Source organism: Somniosus microcephalus, chromosome 1 (genome assembly GCF_052327205.1).
Source record: "Somniosus microcephalus isolate GS21.2 chromosome 1, FLI_Smic_1.0, whole genome shotgun sequence".
NCBI lineage: Eukaryota > Metazoa > Chordata > Chondrichthyes > Squaliformes > Somniosidae > Somniosus > Somniosus microcephalus.
In genome coordinates, this window is record NC_140987.1 from 186,766,379 (window position 1) to 186,782,249 (window position 15,871).

At 45.4% G+C, this 15,871-nt stretch overlaps 1 protein-coding gene across 7 annotated transcripts in view; it reads left to right on the forward strand.

Moving 5' to 3' along the window:
- LOC147124508 (endoplasmic reticulum aminopeptidase 1-like) overlaps window positions 1-15,871 on the forward strand; it is a 156,650-nt gene that overhangs the window by 104,785 nt on the left and 35,994 nt on the right. For all 7 annotated transcript variants that reach the window (XM_085988401.1, XM_085988411.1, XM_085988420.1 and 4 more), the window contains 2 exons: window positions 7,485-7,654; window positions 12,284-12,363. In XM_085988401.1, coding sequence (XP_085844527.1) covers window positions 7,485-7,654; window positions 12,284-12,363 — 250 coding nt within the window. The remainder of the gene's footprint in view (window positions 1-7,484; window positions 7,655-12,283; window positions 12,364-15,871) is intronic.

Consider the following 15,871-nt stretch of genomic DNA (forward strand, 5'->3'; position numbering starts at 1 on the left):
AGCTCCCCGGATTCTGCAGCGGCTGGTCCGGATTCCTCCTGGTCCTCCCCTCCGGTGGCACTGGCACTGGCAGCTTCAGCGCGTTGAGCCCAAGTTGGTGCTGCTTCATCTGAAAGTGGGAGGTGGAAGAGTGGCTTTAGCAGAAGGACAGGTTTGCTGAAAGGCATGCCAGATTGCAGCAAGGCTCTGACATGGCTGCACACTGAGGATGCATGCTGGCGGGGGGACCAAGTGGAAGGCAACAGGTGGAAAAGGTGAGAGTCTTACCCTCGCTGTCGGTAATGGGGTCGGCAGATGCTGTGGTGACAGGACCAGACAGACGTCCTCCAAGTATCTGGTGCACTCTCTCCTCCAGATCCGTTAGAGTGACCACTTGTGCAGGTCCGCCACCGGTTCGACGCTGCTCCTTCCGGATCTGCACCATCTTGGACTGCAGGGGAAAGAAGGGGAGGTTCTGTTACATGAGGCCTTGAGACCTCCTCGCATGCCCCCCATTGTGCAAGAGCCCTTACATGAGGCCTTGAGATCTCCTCGCATCCCCCCATTGTGCAAGAGCCCTTACATGAGGCCTTGAGACCTTCTCGCATGCCCCCCATTGTGCAAGAGCCCTTACATGAGGCCTTGAGACATCTGTCCATGTGTGTGCCCAGAAAGGGCCATGGGTGCATACTGACAGATGGCCATTGGCGCATCATTGCAGCAGGGTGCCCGAAGTCAGATGCAGATGGAGGGAAGCACAAGTTTGGTAAACCATCACTCACCCTGACGATCCATGTGAGGTCGTTGAATTTCTTCCTGCACTGAACAGGGGTCCTGGTCACCATGCTGATGGAGTTCACCCTCACAGCAACCTCCCTCCAAGATCGTCGGTAAGCCTTCTGATTTGGCCTCTTGCCATTATCCGGGTACAGGACCTCCCGACGGTGTTCAACTGCAGCCACCAAGTGGTCCAGAGCCTCAGCGCTGAAGCGCTCTGCTCTCTGCCTAACCTTCTCCATAATGATCACCTTGTACCGCCAGACAAGGGCGAGCGCCGAATCTGAGGCCTGCAGAGCGTTGGGTGTTGAAGCTCAGACTGACTGACCCACCCCTTTAAGAGCCGGCCGGCGCCTGTAGGTCTCGTGCTTTCCCGTAATTGAGTTCACCTGCGCTGCGCCCGTCCGCGTCGATATTGCGCCTTAAGAGCACCGTGCAACGGCTGATTTAGCGCCTCAATCCCCTTTGGGGGCGAAGCAACCCAATATCGCGCCAGGCGCAGATAAGTCTCGTCTGGCTATAAACTTTGCGCATCGCCAGTTCTAACGCCTCAAGCGGGGCTATACCCAATTTCTAGGCCTTAAACTTAAATAAAGCCAATTACATAGGTATGAGGGGCGAGTTGGCTAAGGTAGATTGGAAAAATAGATTAAAAGGTGTGGCTAAAAAAAACTCCAAGGGAAAAGTGATCCAACCGTGGCTAACTAAAGAAGTTAAGGGTAGCATTAGATTGAAAGAAGAAGCTTATAATATTGCAAAGAATAATAGTAAGCCTGAGGATTGGGAGAGTTTCAGAAACCAGCAAAGGTTAACCAAAAAATTGATAAAAAGGGAAAAATTAGAATATGAGAGAAAACTAGCAAGAAATATAAAAGCAGATTGTAAGAGCTTCTACAAGTATGTAAAAAAGAAGAGAGTAGCAAAAGTAAGCTGTGGTCCCTTGGAGGTTGAGACAGGAGAAATTATGGGGAATAAAGAAATGGCAGAAACGTTAAACAAATATTTTGTATCTGTCTTCACAGTAGAAGACATAAAAAGCATACCAAAATGGTGAGGAGCCAAGGGTCTAATGAGGGTGAGGAACTTAACGTAATTAATATAAGTAGAGAAAAAGTACTCGAGAAACTAATGGGACTTAAATCCGACAAATCCCCTGGACCTGACTGCCTACATCCTAGGGTTCTAAAGTGGATGCATTGGTTTTGATCTTCCAAAATTCCCTAAATTCTAGAATGGTCCCAGCAGATTGGAAGGTCGCAAATGTAACACCGCTATTCAAGAAAGGAGGGAGAGAAAAAACAGGGAACTACAGGCCAGTTAGCCTAACATCAGTCGTCGGGAAAATGCTGGAATCCATTGTTAAGGAAGTGGTATGAATGGTTTTATGAAAGGGAAATTGTGTTTGACAAATGTGAGAGTTTTTTGTGGATGTAATTAGCAGGGTAGATAAAGGGGAACCAGTGGATGTAGTATATTTGGATTTCTAGCTTTGTACCATCAGCAAACTTGGAACAGTAAGCTGTGAGGAGTACACAGAAGTCTGCACAGGGATATAGATAGACTAAGTGAGTGGGCAGTAAGCTGGCAGATGGAGTATAATGTAGGGAAATGTGAGGTTATTCACTTTGGTAGGAAGAATAGACAAACAGAATATTTTTTAAATGGTGAGAAACTTTCAAATATTGGAGTTGAGAGAGATTTGGGCGTCCTCGTGCAAGAAACACAGAAAGCTAGCGTGCAGGTACAGCAAGCAATAAGGAAGGCAAATGGCATGTTGGCCTTTATTGTAAGAGAGTTGGAGTAGAAGAGTAAGGAAGTTTTGCTACAATTGTACAGGGCCTTGATGAGACCACACCTGGAGTATTGTGCACAGTTTTGGTCTCCTTATTTAAGGAAGGATATATTTGCCTTGGAGGCGGTGCAACAAAGGTTCACTAGATTGATTCCTGGGAGGGCTGTCCTATGGTGAGAGATTGTGTAGAATGGTCCTATACTCTCTGATCTCATTGAAACATAAAAGATTCTGAAGGGGATTGACAGGGTAGATGCTGAGAGGTTATTTCCCCTGGCTGGAGTGTCTAGAACTAGGTGGCATAGTCTCAGGATAAGGGGTAGGCCATTTAAGACCGAGATGAGGAGGAATTTCTTCACTCGGAGGGTTGTGAATCTTTGGAATTCTCTGCCCCAGAGGGCTGTGAATGCTGAGTCTTTGAGTATATTCAAGGATAGATTTTTGGACTCTAGGGGAATCAAGGGATATGGAGATTGGGCGGGAAGGTGGAGTTGAGGTCGATGATCAGCCATGATCTTATTGAATGGTGGAGCAGGCTCGAGGGGCCATATGACCTACTCCTGCTTTTATTTCTTATGTCTTATCTCTTAGTGGTGTTCTGATGCGGCTGCTGCCCTTGTCCTTCTAGGTGGTAGAGGTCGCGGGTTTGGGAGGTGCTGCCGAAGAAGCCTTGGCGAGTTGCTGCAGTGCATCTTGTAGATAGTACACACTGCAGCCATGGTATGCCGGTGGTGGAGGGAGTGAATGTTTAAGGTGGTGGATGGGGTGCCAATCAAGCGGGCTGTTTTGTCTTGGATGGTGTTGAGCTTCTTGAGTGTTGTTGGAGCTGCACTCATCCAGGCAAGTGGAGAGTATTCCATCACACTCCTGACTTGTGCCTTGTAGATGGTGGAAAGGCTTTGGGAGGTCAGGAGGTGAGACACTTGCCGCAGAATACCCAGCTTCTGACCTGCTCTTGTTGCCACAGTATTTATGTGGCTGGTCCACTTAAGTTTCTGGTCAATGGTAACCCCAAGGATATTGGTGGTGGGGGATTCGGTGATGGTAATGCCGTTGAATGGCAAGGGGAGGTGGTTAGATGCTCACTTGTTAGAGATAGTTATTGCCTGGCATTTGCGTGGCGTGAATGTTACCTGCCACTTATCAGCCCAAGCCTGAATGTTGTCCAGGTCTTGCTGCATGTGGGCATGGACTGCTTCATTATCTGAGGAGTTGTGAATGGCACTGAACACTGTGCAGTCATCAGCGAACAGCCCCACTTCTGACCTTATGATGGACGGAAGGTCATTGATGAAGCAGCTGAAGCTGGTTGGGCCTAGGACACTGCCCTGAGGAACTCCTGCAGCGATGTCCTGGAGCTGTGATGATTGACCTCCAACCACCATAACCATCTTTTGTACTAGGTATGACTCCAGCCAGTGGAGAGCTTTTCCCCCGATTCCCATTGACTTCAGTTTTACTAGGGCTCCTTGATGCCACACTCAGTCAAAGGCAGTCACTCTCTCCTCACCTCTGGAATTCATCTCCTTTGTCCATGTTTGGACCAAGGCTGTAATGAGGTCAGGAGCAAAGTGGTCCTGGCGGAACCCAAACTGGGCATCAGTAAGCAGGTTATCGGTGAGTAAGTGCTGCTTGATAGCACTGTCAATGACACCTTCCATCACTTTGCTGATGATTGAAAGTAGACTGATGGGGCGGTAATTGGCCGGATTGGATTTGTCCTGCTTTTTGTGGACAGGACATACCTGGGCAGTTTTTCACATTGTCGGATAGATGCCAGTGTTATAGCAGTACTGGAACAACTTCGCTAGAGGCATGGCTAGTTCTGGAGCACAAGTCTTCAGCACGACAGCCAGGATGTTTTCAGGGCCCATAGTCTTTGCTGTATCCAGTGCGCTCAGCCATTCCTTGATATCACGTGGAATGAATCAAATTGTCTGAGGACTGACTTCTGTGGTGGTGGGACCTCAGGAGGAGGCCAATATGGATCATCCACTTGGCACTTCTGGCTGAAGATGGTTGCAAACGCTTCAGCTTTGTCTTTTGCACTCACATGCTGGGCTTCGCCATCATTGAGGATGGGGATATTCGTGGAGCCTCCTCCTCCCGTTAGTGGTTTAATGGTCCATCACCATTCACGACTGGATGTGGCAGAACTGCAGAGCTATGATTAATACCATGATCTTGTTGAATGGCGGAGCAGGCTCGAAGTGCCAAATGGCCTACTCCTGCTCATATTTCTTATGTAATACAGAAACAACCTACTAATAATTCAAGATCAGCTTGTTAGTATATTTTGATAGCACTCCCCATGTATATCTTTTTATGAGCTGGGTGTGAACTGTGGTTGAGGAAACAGCAATTTCTTTTGTTCTCCCAGAATAATCAAAACTCGTCACCCCCAATGTGAATTTTTAAGGCAACTGTGTTTATTCACTACATCTTCAATCAAAATCTAATTTAATTTTCATTTGTTTTTTAAAAAAATGTTTTATTTCTTCTCCCAATTTTGTTGCCTACTCATCTCCTGGAGGGAGTGTCTTACACTGGGCTACTGTTCTGCACGTGCTGTTGGCCCTCCTAAATGGTCATTATTCATGAGCCTGGGCACTGGGTGTTGGCAGGGTGTTTTACTCAGGCAGGGAGGCGGTGTCACCACAGCCAATCCTGATCCTTTGCTCACCTGTCACTCACACATGGGTTTTCCAATTCGAGTCACTGAGTAGCAATCAGGACTTCACCACTGTGGAGACAGAGCGTGCACTTAGTATCGGGTAAACAGAAATTCTCAGTACCTTGGTAAAGTGGTGGTGGATTTCTGTGCATGCCAGACACCCAGCTAACCAAACTGAAAATAGACTTTTTACAAAACATAAACCTGTACTCTCAGCAACCACTGGGATCAAATTCATGAGAAATCTGCCTTGTTACAGTTGTCTCATGCTGAACCATGGTGTCACTCTACAAATATACAAAAAGGGCTTTAAAAATGAAATTTTTATAAAATACAACCAAAACTTGTATCAGTGCATGAATGCTCAGTGAAACCAGTGAAGCAGACCCATGTAGGCTCATTGCATGATAATTTCATACTTTGGCCACCCAGTTTTAATCAGGCAATGCTCTCAAAATAACTCCCTAGTTAATCATGAAGTTCTCACTGAATATTATTTATAGAAATGTATCCATTCCATTCACAAAGTACTGTGCAATTGAGAAATGTTATTCTTTATAACAAAGTTGAGATGGCAGCAAGCGGAAAACTAATCTACTGGAATTTTTTGAGGATGTAACTGGTAAAATAGATAAGGGAGAACCAGTGGATGTGGTGTATTTGGACTTTCAGAAGGCTTTCGATAAGGTCCCGCATAAGAGATTAGCGTGTAAAGTTAAGGCACATGGGATTGGGGGCAAGGTATTGACTTGGATAGAGAACTGGTTGGCAGACAGAAAGCAAAGAGTTGGAATAAACGGCTCTTTTTCCGAGTGGCAGGCAGTGACTAGTGGGGTACCGCAGGGATCAGTCCTTGGACCCCAGCTATTCACAATATATATTAATGATCTGGACGAGGGAACTAGATGTAATATCTCCAAGTTTGCAGACGACACAAAGCTGGGTGGGCATGTGTGCTGTGAGGAGGATGCCGAGAAACTCCAGTATGATTTGGACAGGTTGGGTGATTGGGCAGATGCAATATAACGTGGATAAATGCAAGGTTATCCATTTTGGTGGCAAAAACAGGAAGGCAGATTATTAAATGAATGGCAATAGATTGGGAGAAGGGGAAGTGCAACGAGACCTGGGTGTCCTTGTGCACCAGTCGCTGAAGGTAAACATGCAGGTGCAGCAGGTGGTTAAGAAGGCAAATGGTATGTTGGCCTTCGTAGCGAGAGGGTTTGAGTACAGGAGCAAGGATGTCTTGCTGCAGTTGTACAGGGCCTTGGTGAGACCACATCTTGAGTATTGTGTGCAGTTTTGGTCACCTTATCTGAGGAAGGATGTTCTTGCCAAGGAAGGATGTTCTTGCCATGGAAGGAGTGCAGCGAAGATTCACCAGGCTGATACCTGGGATGGCAGGAATGACGTATGAGGAGAGACTGGGTCGATTGGGCTTGTACTTGCTGGAGTTTAGAAGAATGAGAAGGGATCTCATTGAAACTTATAAAATTCTAACAAGACTAGACAGACTAGATGCAGGAAGGATGTTCCCGATGGTCGGGGAGTCTAGAACCAGGGGTCACAGTCTAAGGATAAGGGGTAAGCCATTTAGGACAGAGATGAGGAGGAATTTCTTCACCCAGAGAGTGGTGAACCTGTGGAATTCTCTACCAAAGAAGGCAGTAGAGGCCAATTCATTAAATATATTCAAGAAGGAGTTAGATATATTTCTTAAGGCTAAGGGGATCAAGGGATATGGGGAGAAGGCAGGGACAGGGTACTGAATTTGGATGATCAGCCATGATCTCATTGAATGGCGGAGCAGGCTCAAGGGGCCGAATGGCCTACTCCTGCTCCTATCTTCTATGTTTCTAAAACTAAAGGTTCGTAATGTTGGGAAAGCAGTTTGTTCAAATATAGGTTGATGTTGCTGAATGAAGCAGTAAAAGGAACAAGAAACTAGTGCAAAGGTACAGAAAAAGGACAGTTACGGTCTTCAAATAATTTGAATTAAGCAATATCAGTAATCCGAAAATGTGGGAATTTAATGCAAAAAAAAAAATGAATTATCAGGTAATTTGAATCAAGTGAACTGTATGACGCTGTTTTATGTGCAGTACCTTGGAAAAATGCTAGATGTCAGTATAGTTTGTAATTTGTTGTGACTAGGAATCAATATATGACGAGGAGTAACCCAAGAAAAATGATGATTTTCGTAACAAGCAGTAGACAAAGTGTAAAGCGTTACGATTTAGTGTTCTTATTTTAATTTTGTAGCAGTGGTTCATGGAAGATGTCCTTGATGTAAAGACAATGATGAACACCTGGACACTTCAGAAGGGGTTCCCACTGGTAACTGTTACGGTGAAAGGACGACAAATCTTATTGCAACAGGAGCACTATCAAAAAGGTTCTGATTTCCAAGATCCAAATTCAGAATCTGCAAGGTAATACTTCTGCTTACCTTTTAAATTTACCCACTCCTCGCCCTGTAATTTAAAGCCTCTTCCAGCCAAAGCCTGCTGACCACAGATGACAAGAATGAGATTTGATATTCCTGAAGCTAAAACTGAACTTGATTGTCAAATGTTAACACCGTAATAAACAATAATACAAGAAGTCTGCACGATGATGCGGTTTAGCATATTGCCCTTTCACCTCGGCCCTTGAGTCCAAATTAAATCTTCTTGTGCACCAGTCGCTGAAGTTAAGCATGCAGGTGCAGCAGGCGGTTAAGAAGGCAAATGGTATGTTGGCCTTCGTAGCGAGAGGGTTCGAGTACAGGAACAAGGATGTCTTGCTGCAGTTGTACAGGGCCTTGGTGAGACCGCACCTTGAGTATTGCGTGCAGTTTTGGTCGCCTTACCTGAGGAAGAACGTTCTTGCCATGGAAGGAGTGCAGCGAAGATTCACCAGGCTCTGATACCTGGGATGGCAGGAATGACGTATGAGGAGAGATTGTGTCGATTGGGCTTATACTCACTGGAGTTTAGATGATTGAGAGGGGATCTCATCGAAACCTATAAAATTCTGTCAGGCCTGGACAGACTAGATGCAGGAAGGATGTTTATGATGGCCGGGGAGTCCAGAACCAGGGGTCATAGTCTAAGGATAAGGGGTAAACCATTTAGGACTGAAATGAGTAGGAATTTCTTCACCCAGAGAGTGGTGAACCTGTGGAATTCTCTGCCACAGAAGGCGGTGGAGGCCAGTTCATTAAATATATTCAAGAAAGAGTTGGATATATTTCTTAAGGCTAAAGGGATCAAGGGATATGGGGAGAGGGCAGGGACAGGGTACTGAATTTGGATGATCAGCCATGATCTTATTGAATGGCGGAGCAGGCTCGAAGGGCCGAATGGCCTACTCCTCCTATCTTCTATGTTTCTATGTTTCTAAATCCAGACAGATGGAATGAAGGTTTCTCCTCTCCACTCAATTAAAAAAAAAAATGTCTTATGTAAAATGAATGTGAGCAGTGTTGGCTCACAATGGACATGAAACCACAGCACAGAACTTTCCATAGTTTAGCACTAATTTGGCAACCCCACCCAGATAAGCCACAATGATGGAAATAGTAGTGTTCTGAGATTGGGACGAGTGCACATTAAATTAAACCTTAATGGATGATGATTCTTTCATTTGTATGACTGACTGCTATTTTAATAGATACAATGCGGTCAAAATAACTTCCAAGTTAGTTGTGAAGTTCTCTCAAATACTATTTTTAGGAATATATCCATTCCATTCACAAAATGCTGTGCAGTTGATAAATCGTACTGTTCAAAACAAAGTTGAGAGAGCAGTGCAAACAGAAAAATAAAGGTTAATAGTAGTGCAGCTGTGATGAGGTTTGGCAGGTGGAGAATCAGGAATGCAAGCCCACATCTTCCCATTCCGTTAACCCTGTCACAATTAACAGAAAATGGTTAATCAGCATTTGACTTATTCGAGCATTCCATTTAGAGTGTGAAATAACTAAATACTAAATAAAAATCCCAAGGTATTCTATCTACAGACAGTTAAAATGTGCGATCAAGCAGCTTTTTTGCTGGAATTTTCAACACTCTCAAACACTGACTTGTTCTTATTTTTGTTTTTATTTCCCCCCCCGCCTCTCCTGAAGGTGTTCAGCATGTGCACAATAGCCATTCTAAGTTCTGTGGTGAATAGTGGCAGCAAGAAGGATTCTTATACCAGGCATTTTGTGTCACCATGAAGGCATTTTTGCTTTTCGTCAGCGGTGTGAATTTGCCTGAATCAAATATAGGAATATGGATTGAGATCACCTTGTGGAACCAGTCTTGCACTGTTTTGGCTTCATGCCAAATGCAGTATAAGTGCTAAGATAAGATTTTTTTTTCAAGTTCCTTGGTTGCTTAGCACTACATTAAATTTAATTTTTAATTTTTCTTAATGTCTGCCGTGAGAAGACTTCCTGTCAGCTGTTTAACGTTGAAATTTGATTGCTGGTGAGTGGAGTTCTGTTGAATTGCACAAGCAGGCATTCATGGAGCTCCAGTTCTCCTTGCCAAAGAAAGGCATGGAGCCAGCAGTCTAACTCTGAACTAGTCCCAATCTCAAACTGATGCCTGTAATATAATGGAGCATTAACAAGCTCTCGGTCGCTTACTCCACTGTAGAACATATGAATGTATACAACAATGCTAAGTGGTTCAATAAGCTTTTTCTTATGTAGAAATGACATAACCGACAAGGAGGTTAGTATTCTTTGTTACGCTAGTATGTGTTGGCTTGGTTCAATTGATAGCACGTTTGCCTGAGTTATGAGAGTGAGTTCAAGCCCCACTCCAGTACTCGAGCACAAAATCTAAAATGACACTTCAGTGCAGTGCTGAGGGGTGTTGCCTTACCAGGGGTGGAGTCTTTCAAATGAGAAGTTGGCCCTGTCTGTCAGTTTAGGTAAAAGCAAAAGATTCTATGGCATTATTTGAAGAAGAGCAGGGAGTTCTCCTGACCACATGCACTCTCACTCTCAACCAAAAACAAATTGATCATTCATCTCATTTGTTGTTTGTGAAGTGAAAAGCTCTATTGCCACCCTCACCCATCTACCAAGAACAAAAAACTCTGGCAATTCAAGCCCAGTCAAACCTGTAAATAAATCATTGGATTGTGAAGCACTTTAGGATAGTCTAAGGATGTAATGAACTGCTCTATAAATGCAAGTGTTTTCTTTATTCCAGTGTTGTCTGTCCCTGCAGTGATATAATCACATTAAACCACCAGTTTGGAGATATGCACAAGCTGTAAAATAACAGAATACCTTGATATTAGTTTAATATTGATCGGAGACTGGATGGTGTAGTGCAGAGGTTCCCAAACTTTTTTTGCTTATCCCCCCCCCCCCCCCACTTCAGAGATTAATGTCCCATACATGCCTCCCTCCTTTCTAAAATAGTGGACCAAACTTGCAATTTTGGGGGCTGTAGTGGATCGGCTGCCCGTTGTATACAACTTCCTTCCCCCTCACCCCGATTCTCTTCCCTGCCTTGACTTCAATGGAATGGAAATTCGGGCTGGGTTGTACTACTGATGGCCCATCTGCTAAAACCCATTTTCCACCCCTGCTGAAGTTGAAAGTTCTGCCAAGTATTTTTGCAAGGAACAAGAGGATATAATTTGCTCCGCTAACATAACATATACAGTAATAGTGATACCAGTGTCAAACTGGTACCCGTAGTGTAATCACAGGACCAGACAAGGCACAATCTGTGGTAAGATATTTATGGTACAATAAAATCGGCATTATTAGAAAAAAAAATAACCCACTTCAGCAATAAAATTCACCAAGGCTTGGCCAGAATCTAGACCTTAGATCTAACTGTGCTCCAGACATTCGCCAGTGTTAATTATTACTTTGCTCTGTAAGCATTGAAACCATCCCGGTCGTGAGTGGGCCCCACTGCTAACAAGAGCAGGATCAGCAGCAAGTAGACAAATGCCAACCAGCAGGAATACTGATGCTTCTGGCACCTCTCTGGCAGCCTTCAAACGATCTTGGCCCTTTGTTTGGGAGTGCCTTGGTTTGTGATTGCTGTCCCAGTCGTTGCTGCTGTCATCCCTTCCAGCAGCAGCAGCAGCAGAAGGAGAATGCTTGGCCACAGAGGTCCTGGCCGCATGGATCCACACACTCCGGCTCGAGTCCAGCTTGTCCCTGGTGACTGTTGCCATTGGAATGCGAGCCCTAATGACCACACATGGCTCCCACTCACAGCACACCCCCAGGTACAGGAAAACAGCAAAAAAGTTCACTCTTCACTTGACTGCAATCGTTCCTGGGTACAAGTGCAGATGTTTATTAAATGTACCCAACAATGTGCCTTCTGTTGCCTAGGCCTGAATCTCTGGAATTCCCTCCCTAAACTTCTCCGCCTCTCTACCTCTCTTTCTGCCTTTAAGACACTCCTTAAAACCCACCTCTTTGACCAAGCTTTTGGTCATCTGCCCTAATTTCTCCTTATGTGGCTCAGTGTCAAATATTTGTCTTATAATACTCCTGTGAAGCACCTTGGGACTACTTTAAAGGTGCTATATAAATACAAGTTGTTGTTGTACCCATCTCACATTTTGTTCATACTCATTGTCCTCCACGTGCTCCCTGATAACCATGGCACGCTCCTCAGTTTGGGAACCTCTGGTGTCGTGGGTTACCACACTGTCATTTCACACCTGGGCTCAAATCAAAATCAGACCAGTAGGATGATTGTTTTCAGGGATTCTGTATGAAATCAATTTGTGCAATCTGAAGTCCTAATGGGCCCACAGCACAAACCTGCACAGAATGTGGCTCCGAGTTGGCAATCACCAGTATGGTCAATGGAAAAATCATCTTGAGGTAAGGAGTGTTTCTCTGGTTAAGCTACTTTTTGTGGTCAGAGTAAATGAAGCTCATTCTGCAACTATTTCTGATGACCAAGGAGTGCTTAATACTGACACTGGGTACGAAAGTGGAAAAGAGTTCCATTGCCCTACATTGACATACCTTGCTTGATAAAGACATAAAGCGACCCGAAAACATTAATATTCTCACTTTATTATGTTTCTTTTTGTAGTTATCTATGGCATATTCCACTAACTTACATTACAAGCCAATCCAGGACCATTCAGAGGCACTTGATGAGGACTAAAAAAGGTAAATGACATTTATTACATTTTACTGTGGTTTGAGATTCTCGATACTTTAATACCATCCCATACTGCCGATAATGTGACGAGCCAATGCACTGAAGCACAGTGGGTGCTGGCTCCCCGCACTATTGGGTGCGCATGATAGAGACCTGGAATGCACCTGTGATACCTAGCATGCCACTGCTTATTGTGTAGGGTATTGGGAGCTTGCATGCAAACTGTGCACCAAGGCTCATTGAGACCCCCAAAATGTTATAACTAGATGGCTGCCCCATACTGTTACAGGAACACTTGAGCACCACTCCAAGGGCTGAATACCTCTTTTGCACAGGTGCTCATGGAGGCCTGTGGACATGAAATTAATTTTGATCCCGGTTGGTTCAATCTTTCACTTAAGGCCTCCCCTATTTCTTTCTGCTATTACTGGCAAAATATTGCAAGGGGAGCTACGTCTCAAGTAGCAGCAATGAGCAAGAAGTCAACATTAATTAGTATTATGTAATAACCTTGAAGTAGACATTTAGTTAAATGGCAATTAAGTAAGTACTTCATAATGGGTTGTTTATCTGTATTACCAGTGTATGCTAAACATATGCTTTAAAAGTAGCATGAAAATATTCTGTAAATATTACGAATGAGCAAAGCTGCAAATATTTGAGTGTTTTTCTATCCTTTTCCACCAACTTCTTCTCTCATGAAGATGTTGATTCACTTTCACTAATGTGCTCCATGTGGTACCTCGGTCAAATGGCCATTCTTCATTTGCAGACCTAGACAGTGAGGGTTGGCAGGCTATTCACTCACAAGGGGCATCACAGCTGAATCGACCCTGATTGATGGTCAGATTCATGAACTCCCAGGTGAGATCACTGGATAGCGATCAGTAGGAACCCTGGCTGACTTTCTGCTCTCTAGCACAGGCCAATTGTAGCAGCCCTACCACCATCTCAGCTAAGGGCAGTGAACTGAGCACAGATGGAAATAATATTTGGCACCTTCCTGATCTCTATCGCTCAGATACGTATTCCCTTAGATAGTAGAACAATTGGGGAAATGATTACATCGCTGCCTTTAAACATATTGAATCCCTTATCCCACTCTCCTGCCTGACCTACAGCTCTTTCCAGGAACGACTGGCTATGTTAGTGATTAATACTTCCAAATTGTACTGAACTGTGCCAGAACCCCAATGTATGGTTTGGCAAGTGATGATACCTTCAATGTCCTGTATACTCTGTATAGTACCATGTTTCAGAAAAGCGAGCACGTTCTATACACTAAATTCTGTAATAGTTATAAAAAAAGCAAAACAAAATTGAATCATTTAAAACTGAAATTATGTAAAAGATGGTACTGGTTCACATTTGTAGTTTGGTATAATTTTTGTCAGAGCTTAAGAAATTTGTGTCCGTCAGGAAGATGCATCTACCAATGTCCCTTAAAAAGACTGGGGTTGAAAAGTCTTGGCCTCAGCAATAGTCCTCTAGTGCAAGACTGGTACAGGAGGCCTGACACATGATCTTTACTCAGAATTCTACCAACTAGAAATTTGCACAGGGGCCTGATGTGGGCAGAGCTTCCATTTGAAGCAAACATGGTCCCAGTCGTTAGAGGGGGTGGGGCCGAAATAATTCCCACGCCAGGAATTTCCACTGCTTCAAGTGTCCTACCAATTAGTAACCTGGATACTGGTCTGAATCCTGCATAGAGGTTTGCTCAGCAGTGGATGTGGGAACCACCTGGTGTCCACACCAGAATTCTTTTCAGCCCTGTTATGAAAGGGGCTGATTGGACAACCTTTTAAGATGATCTAGAGCAGTGTCACCGGCTGCAGAATGAAGTTTGTTGGTGAGCTTTTCTCGTCCTTGTCCTCCTCCTCTGGCAGGGGCCCCAGATGTGCACATAGTGACGTGGATGTCCGCTGCTGGCATTCGAATTATGTGAGCCCTCTGAGCCTGGATACTCATAAGAAAATAAGAACTAGGAGCAGGAGTCGGCCAATCAGCCCTTCGAGCCTGCTCCACCATTCAATGATCTTCTACCTCACCTCCACTTTCCTGCACTATCCCCATATCCCTTGATTCCCTTAATATCCAAAAATCTATCGATCTCTGTCTTGAATATACTCAACTAGCTGGGGGAGCCTGGCGGTGCCGAGGCTTTTTGAGGGCATGTTGTTGTTGGAAGAGAGAGAGGGAAGGAGAGAGAGAGAGAGGGACTGAGAGAGAGGGAAGGAGAGAGAGAGGGAAGGAGAGAGAGAGAGAGAGAGAGAGAGAGAGAGAGATGGAAGGAAAGAGAGAGAGATTGGGAGTGTGAGAGAGAGAGATTGGGAGTGTGAGAGAGAGAGATTGGGAGTGAGAGAGAGAGATTGGGAGTGTGAGAGAGAGAGATTGGGAGTGTGAGAGAGAGAGATTGGGAGTGTGAGAGAGAGATTGGGAGTGAGAGAGAGAGATTGGAGTGTGAGAGAGAGAGATTGGGAGTGTGAGAGAGAGAGATTGGGAGTGTGAGAGAGAGAGATTGGGAGTGTGAGAGAGAGAGAGACTGGGAGTGTGAGAGAGAGAGACTGGGAGTGTGAGAGAGAGAGAGACTGGGAGTAAGAGAGAGAGAGAGATTGGGAGTGTGAGAGAGATTGGGAGTTGTGAGAGAGATTGGGAGTGTGAGAGAGATTGGGAGTGTGAGAGAGATTGGGAGTGTGAGAGAGAGAGAGACAGAGAGAGAGATTGGGAGTGTGAGAGAGAGAGAGATTGGGAGTGTGAGAGAGTGAGAGATTGGGAGAGAGAGAGATTGGGAGTGTGAGAGAGAGAGAGATTCGGACTGTGAGAGAGAGTGATTGGGAGTGTGAGAGAGAGAGAGATTGGGAGTGTCAGAGAGAGAGAGAGATTGGGAGTGTGAGAGAGAGAGAGAGAGAGATTGGGAGTGAGAGAGAGAGATTGGGGGGAGAGAGAGGAGAGAGACTGGGGAGAGAGAGAGAATGGGGAGAGAGAGAGCGACTGAGGGGTGAGAGAGAGAGATGTGGAGAGAGAGGGAGAGACTGGGGAGATAGAGAGAGACTGAGGGGGGAGAGAGAGAGCGACTGAGGGGGAGAGGGGGAGACTGGGGGAGAGAGGGAGACTGGGGGGGAGAGAGAGAGATGGGGAGAGAGGGAGACTGGGAGAGAGAGAGAGATGGGGGGAGAGAGAGAGAGAGATGGGAGAGAGACTGGGGGAGAGGGAGAGACTGGGGGAGAGGGAGAGACTGGGGGAGAGAGAGAGACTGGGGGAGAGGGAGAGACTGGGGGAGAGAGAGAGACTGTGGGAGAGAGAGAGACTGGGGGAGAGAGACTGGGGGAGAGAGAGAGACTGGGGGAGAGAGACGGGAGAGAGAGAGAGACTGGGGGAGAGACGGGAGAGAGAGAGAGAGACTGGGGGAGAGAGACGGGAAGGGAGAGAGAGACTGGGGGAGAGAGACAGGGGAAGGGAGAGAGAGACTGGGGGAGAGAGACGGGAAGGGAGAGAGAGACTGGGGTCTCTCTC